Source organism: Rattus norvegicus, chromosome 3, assembly GCF_021556685.1.
Source record: "Rattus norvegicus strain SHRSP/BbbUtx chromosome 3, alternate assembly SHRSP_T2T, whole genome shotgun sequence".
NCBI lineage: Eukaryota > Metazoa > Chordata > Mammalia > Rodentia > Muridae > Rattus > Rattus norvegicus.
The window spans coordinates 4243989-4253744 of record NC_141536.1 but is presented as its reverse complement, the minus strand read 5'-3'; the positions used below and the strand labels follow the sequence as shown (position 1 = coordinate 4253744).

The following is a 9756-nucleotide window of genomic DNA, read 5'->3' as shown; positions in this document are numbered from 1 at the left end:
GGCATTTGAGGTTTTGTTTAAAGAAAATATAGCAGAGTTGACAAACTAGACATGGTCATTCACCTGGGCCCATCCCTGTACCGGGCAGGTTGGGACAGGCTGGGGCAGGCTGAGACAGAAAGATTTTCTAGGTTCAAGAGTAGCCTGGGCCATATAGAGAATTGTAGGCCAGCCTGGATTATACAGCCAGCTCTCCTCCCAAGTGTAATGAAAAATTTCGGTTTGCAAGTTCAGAGAAGGTGAGCTATGTCGAGGCTTCATAGGCATTGCAGGATGGAGGGTACAGCCATTTAGCTTTGACTGTGATAGTTAGCTGTGCAGGCTTAGGCAAACATGCTGAAGAGCCTTAGGGAGAGAACATGGTATAGACACCTGTGTCTGCTATTAATTCTGGTTCTTGTCCCCACAGCTGTGGCCTTCCCCTCCCCTGAACCACCTTAACCTGGTTCTGTGACTCACTAGCACTAAAGGTAGCAGGAAGAAGGCAGGGGAATGCCCAGAGGGAACAACCTTTCATCCACCCTGATGGACTGGGAAACTGGTCCTAGATTCATCCTCCCCCACACCTATCTCCCGCTCTCCCTGCTCAATGATCTCTGCCAGGAGGATGTGTCAGAGGTCATACCTCTCTCCACAGCATTTCAACTTCACAGTTTTTCTGTCCGTGTATTGACAAAAACATTAACCTAGCAGAGAGGACCTTCTGGTTCTGCTGGGACATTTTCTGCAGGTTCAGGGGTTGTTTAGAGAAATAGTTCAGGAGGGAAGAAAACACTTTGTGTTTAACAGAGTATAGAGTAATAGTTAGGGGAGGACCGTTGTTGTCAAGTTTGAATCTTGGCCATGCTAAGGCAAGTTATTTCACCCTCAGGTCTCTGATTTTCATTTATAAACGTATTGCCAGGATTTGTTGTTAGTATGTTATGTTTTGAGTGCCTGCATTAGTCTGTTCCTCAGAAGACAATTAAGACCATCATTACTAATCTTTAGAGGATTTAAAACATAGCAAACTGGAGGATGGGGGTGGGGAGTGAACAGCTGGGCTGGAAAACAGAGAAACTGAAAACAGAAAGTCTCATTAAAAAGCTTTGGCCTCCTGGCTCCTTTTCTGCTTGATGGAGTTTGATGAGCATTTGTTTTTGTTAAAGCCAAAGGCATGGATTTCTTTTAAAAGTTCTAGAACTTTCAAATTCTTCTAACAATCTCCTAAAATATTCAGTGTGAGTTTTTTCTATCTAAAGAGATTTAAAGGCACGAATCAAAAATTTCCTCAAAGGGATTTAGTGTTACAGATGGGTTTTTGAGTGGCCTTTTGTTGGGGGTTGTATTTTCCTGGCCCAGGAAGAGCACACAGTTATTGGAAAGTGGTTGTATGTACAGTTGTCTGAAACCTGAGGAGCGGGCTATGGCCCAGCACAAAACTGTAAACTGATGTAAAACCTTCAGAGAGTTTTCTTTTGCAATCGGTCATGGTTCTTGAAGCGTGAACTTTGTAGATGATAATGTGTCAGGTTGTGTGTGGCTGTTTAAGAGCTCAGAAAGGCCTGAAATGGAACCAGTCACTGGGAACTGAGGGTAACAGCATAACCCAGGAGGGACATGATCTGTGGTATTTAATCAGCTGCCAAATGTAGTCAATGCTGACATCTAAATGCTAGAATGGTTATGAAAAAGACTTTCAGGGGGAGATTGTCCAACTGGAAGCTACTAAGTCTTAGAGGAGAAAAATACTTTTAAATTTTATTTAAAAAAATATTTATGTGTGTTCATGTGTACAAGTTCATGTGTGGGAAAGCCTAGCCCTTAAGAAAGAATGTTTGGTGAGCTGTGTGAACCATAGAAACATGTAATTGTTATTATTTATGTTCAGAGGAAACACTGTTCTCCCGGAGGTTTATCCAGCAGCTGTGGGCTTACTCTGGGCAGCTGTTGACATGGGGCTGAGACCTTCTAGTACCAGCTCAAGGTAGGAAATTCGAGGCTTCTGGTAGTGGATGGACTTGAGTTACCCCGCAGCTCTGTTGTGTAGTTTGAAGACAGATGCTGTTTGAACCTTATTTTCTGAGTAGAGAGCACCCTTCTCAATAAATTTTAACTTCCCCTTTAAGCATATAGGATTTGCTTTGCTGAGTCAGGGAATTAGGATTTTGTTAAAGGCTCAGAAAATTTCTCTTCTTTTTAGTATTGTTTTCATTAGGGTGTGTGTGTGTGCGTGCGTGTGTGCGTGTGTGTGTGTGTGTGTGTGTGTGTGTGTGTCTGTGTTTGTGTGTGTGTCTGTGCACGCCTGCCTGCCTGCCTGCCTGTGCATATGTATATGTGTTGTATAGGCCCCATAGGCATAGGAATAGGAGAGGTGCTCTGAAGTGGCCCCAGGGCAGCTTATGCTGCATGATGGTATAGACAGGTTCCATGTTGCCACCCTGAGCAGTGTTTCTGTGTCCTGAGAGCGGGCTGCAGCCCTGTTCATATTGGGAGCTTTCAATTCCAGGCTGCAGTAGGTTTTTGGTTGTCACAGCAGAGAGTATCTGCATTCTCACCGCCAGGGAGGTGGACTCCACTTGCACACAGAGAGAGAGAGAGAGAGAGAGAGAGAGAGAGAGAGAGAGAGAGAGAGAGAGAGAGAGAGATTGATTCAGGGGGGAAGGCTGTAGCGCATTTGTTAGTCTCAGTAGACTGAGCAGCTGTGAACTTTCCCTTCACTAAGGCCATCCCTAACTCAAGCATCAGGAACTGTTCCCTACAGCTTTTACTCTGGACTGAGCTCACCCTCCCTGTTGCCTGCCCTGATCCTCAGCTTCCACCTGGTTCCCAGCAGCTACACAAACAGACCAGTTCTTTTAGTCTGAGGCAGGGATTCTGTTGCAGCTTTCAACCTGGAGTAGCAAGCGCTGCTGAGGTGCTGGGGTCCTCGCAGCTGGGAGAACTGAAGTAGAGGAGGAAGGTGTGGCCAGGTCGAAAGCTCTGGGCCAGGGTGTGGTGGTCTCACAGGTGGCCATTTCTGAGCACAGTCTCCACTGCTGTTTCTCACCCCCTGGCTTCTGATACTCGAAGGCCTCTTCTGACATTCCCATTGTGACGCAGGAAGGGGAGGGTTCTGTGGGCAGCAAGTAGACACACCACCCAATCCGGATCAGGCGACCCAAGGGTGTCTGTTAGCCCCGCCTCCGCCCCTCCCCCATGTCCCACCTCCAGACTGCTGCCAAGCTGCTCAAGTGGTTCTAGCTGTTGGTGGGGTCCTGCAGATGTGATAGGCTCCTCCTCTCCAGCCCCTCCTCCCCACCCACCTCTCAGGCCCTCCTGGGATAGCTGTCCTCCTCTGGGGCCCTGTACTTGCTCCCAGCCATGGTGGCTAGGCTCACTGCTCTCCTCCTTTACCTCGTTTTCTCCTTGGCCATCCTGGTCCAGACAGGTAAGGTGAGTGAGGGCTGGGGCACCCGGGGACCCCGCCCTGGTGCCTGGGGGTCGCTCTTTTCATGAGCGACTTTGTCTCTACCTGGCTGGCCTGAGGTGTGGCATCGGGGTAGGAATAGGGAGACCTGGCTGCTCTGGGCCTAGGGGTGAGGGTCTAAGATTTTCTGGAACTGAACCAACTCTGAATTGAAGATGAGGGATGGGACCTTCTTAGGGCTGGTATGAAAACACTAGGATGTTAAAATCCTAGCCAAGTATTAGTGATAACAGCTGTCCCCAGCAGTGTACCTTGGGAAAAACCTTGGAAAAAGCAGTCATTTTGAAAATTGGCCTTGAGGCCACCTGCAGCAAAAGCATCTGGAGAGCTTCCCAGGAGACTCTCTGGCCACTTTCATCGGGAACTCGGAGGGTTAGTAGAGAGACAAAGGGAAATTAGGGTGGGGGTGACTTGTACTTCTTAACAGCATCTTACGTGCTTTTGGTGTCTGTCCCTACACTTCTAGAGACTCTGGTCATATTTTGTGGAGGAGGTGGACACAGAAATTGTGCTGAATCAAGGGAACACGTTTCTTTCACCTTGTGCAACTCAATTTATAGACCAGGCCTAAGTGGCATCACCTGGGGTCTAAGGTTAGAAATGCAGTAGCTCCTGAGTTACTGTGTCAGATTCAATGACCTATTTAGCATAGTAATCAGATTCCCAGGAATTTGCAGGCACATTCAAGTCTGAGTAGTGTCTTCTTATGATAAATACAATCGGTGATTCAGAATAGCATCTTAAGCATGGACCAGCAGAGTGTTCTTTCATTTATTATGTCCGGTCTCCACATCAGGAGGGGAAAAATGGCTTCAAGAAAACACTGCAATTGTAGTTGATTCAAAGCAGCATTATGCTTTGAGCTTTCTAAAAATGAAGGCAAACCCAACCAGTGAGAAACATAGGCTTAGGCAAACCAAACTTGGCCTTAGCACTGACTTCTAGCAAGGTTTATGTCACATATAAGGAACACTGGGAAAGAGAACTCCTTGCCCAGGTCATTATGATAAATGAATGAATGAATGAATGCAGAAATGGTTTTCTTAAGGCAATTCTGTTGGTGTTGGTACAAGAACCTTTCAGTGAGCTACAGAGAGATGGCCAGTCTGGGTTCTGGGTTCTAAGAACTGATGCTGCAGAGGGTGAAGACAGCCAACACTTGTATCTCTGCGATGACAATGTGGTAGAGGAAGAAACCCAGCATAAATGTCAGATCTATGTCATGGACTGCTAAGGAGGGAAGAAAGCAAACAATCACAGGGATAAAGAGTGGCTCATGATTTTAGTCTCCCTTTGGGGATAAAATTTTTATTGTCTAGTGTCTTTTTGTAGAGAAAAGTATCCAGTAGCTCAACTTATCCTTGAGCTTTGTGTCCCAAACACTGCGGGAGATGCCTGAGACTGTAAATGTCAATTGTTTTTGCTTTGCTGAGTTGAATCACAAAGCCCTGTGCATGGTAGATAATTGCATCTTATAGCATGGAGGTTTTGAAACTAGACTGTGGATGCCCTTAGGTTTTCCTGCTTTGAAGTGAGAGAGATGGGGAAGCTGGTAGAGGCGAAGTCATACAGTGAATAATTGGCAGCTAGGGTTTGCTCCCAGGCTTCTGTGACTCCACAGTCACCATCTAAAAACATGCGGCATAATTCATTTAGACCTGGAGGCTGCCCCACTTCTAACCTTCTGTGGCTTTTTGAAAATGAGTTCTCTAAACCCGTTCAATCAGTCCATATAATGAGTAATAATCGCAAAAGATGTCTCTGGTCCAGGAATGTGTCCATCTTAGATCAAGTACTACTCCCTGGTGTTTTTGTGCCCATCGTATGCCTTCCATCCTTGTTTGCTTCCTTTCTTTTTTTTAAAAGATAGAGTCTCAAATTTGCTATGTGTTCAAAGCTGGCCTTGAACTCTTTATCCTCCTGCCTCTGCTTCCTGAGACCTAGGCTTAGATTCCTGATTCTCTTGCCTCTCCCACCTGAGACTTGGAGTTTCACTTATGTGCCACCATGTCTGACATGCATCTTGTTTTGAATCAACACTACAACTCTTTAGGTTAGATATCCTCACTTCCAAGTAAGGGGACTGTGGCTACAGGTCAGAAAGAATGGCAGGGTTCAACCAGATAAGAACGCCACTCTCTGACCTTTTTGTTTTGTTTCGTTTGACCTAAGAATACTGAACCAGAAGTATCTTTGCTTTAAAGGTAGGGACCTAATTTTTCTGTAGCAGGGTCCAGGGAGCTCTGCCAGTGTCCCTTTATTCTTGTTCCTGGTCCTCAGTAATGGGTTGTACCTGAACAACTCTAGAAGGCATGCAAAAGGTTCCAGAAGCACCTTGGCACTCCTGGAGGGTTCCAATGTCCCTCCAGGCGCTAGGAAGTAGCAACACATTTTAGCTCTCAAAAGTTGAAAGGGTGATTAAAACGTCACTCTATAGAGACCAAGGGGAGTTAATGTTAATGTGTTCTACCACTTCTGAAACATCTTCTGAGGACAGGTGCATCACACACATGTATGCCATGCACCAACCTGGGAAGGTTGCCACAGTTATCTGCTCTGACACTCAATGTACATAGTGAATTTTTTCAAACTGCTTTGCAATTCTATCTTGCCATAGTCAGGACCATCCAATCAGATAGACAGCTCTCAATGGACAAACTATAAATAGCTAATAAATATTTGAGGAAATGTTCAATATCCTAGGTCTTTGGGGAAATGCAAATTGAAATTGCTTGAGCTTAGAATGGTGTTGATGAGGATGGGGTGGCGGCGGCTTACTCAAGATTGGGGCAGCCACTGTGGAAATTAGTATGCGGTTCCTCAAAACCTGTGAATAGAACTCCCATATGATTCAGCTTCACCACTCCTGTGCATGTACCTAAAGGACCTTAAGTCAACAGACCATGAAGATAGCTGTGCACCATGTTTGTGATTATTCCCAATAGCCAGGGTATGGAACCAGTCTAGACTCCCAGAAGTTGACAGGTAGCTAATGACAATGTGGTACATACATGTACATAATGGAGTTTTGAGATGATTATCATTATCATTCTTTTTATTATTATTTTACTATTAGGGTATATATGTCTAGTCACACTGCAGGGTGCACATGGAAGTCAAAGGACAAGTTTCTTTAGTTTATTGTCTTCTTCCACCCTACAGGTCCCAAGGATCAAACTCAGGTTATCAGGCTTGATGGCAAGTGCCTCTACCTACTGAACCATTTTACCAGCCTCACAATGGATATCATTCATCTGTGAAAGAAAAAGTTATATTCCTTGCTGGAAAATGGATAGAACTGGATATGATCATGTTAAGTAAAACACGTCACCCCGAAAAACAAATACCCAAGTTTTTCCCCTCATGTGCTAAGTCTATATGTGGATCCATGTATATATTTATATGCATAAGACATGAAGATAAAGCAGGACTGTTGAGAAGAGGTAAGGGAGTAGTAATGTGGCAAGAAAAAGAGGAGGTTAATAGGGAAAAGATAAATAGAACCTTTTTCTCAGATGTGAAATCAGAAGGGAGACTAAGTAGTGGATAATGGGGACAGTGAGCATGAGTGGAGTATGAAATGTCATAATCAAGCCCATTACTTTATATGTTAAGTTTTAAAACAAAATAAAAGAACTGGTCAGTAACAGTAGGACTGTTGGTCCTATGTAAGCAACATGTAGCTCCAAAGGCTTTAGCAACCTTTTGGGGACATTACTATTCGTTTCTTCAGTAATACCATGGGGATGACGGCCCTTTTCTCCTGGTGTGGCAGTTATCAGGATTAAATAAATGTGTCTAAAGTGCTCAGCACAGGACCTACCTTCCAGTGGCCCCTTTCAGATTAGTACAAATTAATCTTACTTCTTCGATGTTCCCAGCAACATTTTAATAAATACACTTTGCAAATCCTGACAGTGTTGTCTACATGAAATGGTCAGAGATCTCACACCTATACAAACAAAAAGGGGGAAGGGAATGATGGCAAGTGACAGCTTAAAGGGCAAAGGCTTTGGGAAGTAATAAAAACCTTCTAGAAATAGAGAAAGGTAATGCTGTATGTTCTTAAAGTATCATAAAAATCATTGAATTAGACACATTGAAAGGGTGACTTGTGTTATGTGAACTCTATATTCATTTAAAATAATCCCCAAAGGCTGAAGATGTCGCTCATCGTCAGGTAGAATATATATTTAGCATGTGCAAGGCCCTAGGTTCTATCTTCAGTCTCAGAAAAAGAAAGGAATGAGTAGATAAATGTAAGTTTTTTAAAAGGTAAGCTGGATGTGTTGGCCTATGTCTGTAATCTCAGCATTTGGGGATGATGCAGAAGGATTGCTGTAAGTTTGAGAGTAGTCTAGATTACGTGATGAGGTCCACACTAGCCTACGGAAAGGAAAGGAATTGAAAATACCACATCATGTCCAATAGAAAAAAATGCTTTCCTAATTATACCCTACATGGTGACACATGCCTTTTAATCTCAGTGCTCCAGGAGCTGAGTCAGGAGGATCTTGAATTTGGGGCTAGACTCCCCTCAGCAAACAGCCAACCAGAATAAGGTGTACATAATTGTGGGTAAGAGCACAATGACCCCGGTGCTAATTATACTGAGTGGACAGGCTGGATTCCTAACAGGAACTTGTGCACTGATTTGGGGGTATCAAGCTTTATACATGTGCCCCAGAAAGAGTGTGGGATTGGCTTCAAGCTCCTTGAGTGCCTTCATCAGTCCTGGGAATTGGGCATCATGAGGACAGAGAGAATTTTCTTTCCCTCAGTGGTACTGGGGTCACCATTTTGTCAGCTAGTCCTCCACAGGGTCTAGAGCCTCATTCTTGAGACGTTTGATAAGTTTTCAGCCCCTCCTTTGGTGGTATAGGCCACGTCTTCATTTTTCAGTACAAGACAGACACCAGGTACCTGTATCAAGTGTACAGAAGCCATTTGAATGGATATTTGTGGGTAGCAACAAAAATAAAGTTATGGTTGGGGGTCTCCACAGCATGAGAAATGGTGTTAAAGGGTCACAGTGTGAGATGACAAGAAAAAGGCTGCTCAGAGGGGCCTGAAGCCAGGATCTTCACTGGGTTCTGAGAGTAGACTTTCTAGACACACTGAGTTTCCTGTCTCCAGTTGTGCTTCCTACCTGATGGTTTGGCTTTCCCAACTTTATGTCTACTGTCACTTTGTACATTTTTAATGTTGTTCCTCTGCTGCTCTTGGGTTCCCAGAAAGCCTGGCTCAGAGGCTCCTGAACCTTTGTTTATTCTAGACTCAGCTCTCCCAGTAGCCTTCTCAGAGGTCCAGTGACTGAGGATTTGTTGTTCTAAAGTAGGTATATTATAAGATCACCATTGGATTTCTGGTGAATGTCTGTAATCTCAACACTCAGGAGGTGGAGGCAGGAGAACCAGGACTTCAAGGCTAGCCTCAACCACACAGCCAATTAGAGGCTACCCGCTGGTATATGAAACCTTGACTCCACTTTTCCATACATCTGCATATCTGCCCTTTGTGGCCTTCACAGTCACACAGTGTTGCTTTCATTGAACTCTACACATTGTAAGTCCCATTGGATGGTGGAGAGTCTAGGTCACGGTACATATTCCATCATGAAAGTGGAGGAGTGTCCAATGAACTTTAGCCCCAGTTTCTCAACAGGCACAATCTCTGGAGTTGTAGGGTCCTGCTGAAATGCTGCACCCCTAAAGTTCTCCCCAGTCTTCCCAGTGGCAGTGACTGTATACCTCTAGCATGAAGCTGGTCCCTTTCGTTCTTTGAGTAGCAATGACCATTAGAGGTATTTGGTGACCTGCACATCTCTTTATTTCTAGCACTTTGAATGAGGCCATGATGTGTCTGTCAATTGTCGGTTGTCACGTTCCCTCTCCATTGGGGTTGGGCGTGAACTAGGTGGATCCAAAGATTTTTCTAGAATTTTCTCTATGGTGAGGCTTCATACAGAGAGTATAATGTCCAGTGGGACAGCTCCCTTAGTGGAATTGGCAGAGCATCGGTCTTCAGAAGTCTAGATCAGGAGCTGGGGCAACCTGGGGGCCCTTGTTTATGACAGAGAAAAGTTACTTAGGTTTGCCTGTTTCTAGATGCAGACAGCAGAGCAGTTCCTTAGCACCAGGCCTTTGAATTTTAGCCTGGAACTTGTATGTGGGTTGGGGTAGCATAGTGTGAGAAACCTGTCTAGCATATACGCGGTTCTGGGTTCCAGGAAGTAGTGGTGGGGCAATAACAGGAAAAGGAAAGTTGGTTGATTGATAGTAGATATCTTATAAGCAAGGGAAACGTGG

The 9756-nt window shown here is 44.7% G+C and overlaps 1 protein-coding gene across 1 annotated transcript in view; it reads left to right on the top strand.

The window, feature by feature from the left end:
- Positions 1 to 3326: 3326 nt before the first annotated feature.
- The window catches only part of LOC120101877 (uncharacterized), a 51251-nt gene continuing 44821 nt past the window's right edge, over positions 3327 to 9756 (top strand). The window contains exon 1 of the mRNA XM_087655074.1: positions 3327 to 3409. Within this exon, the coding sequence (XP_087511200.1) occupies positions 3343 to 3409 (67 nt within the window). The 5' untranslated portion in view covers positions 3327 to 3342. The remainder of the gene's footprint in view (positions 3410 to 9756) is intronic.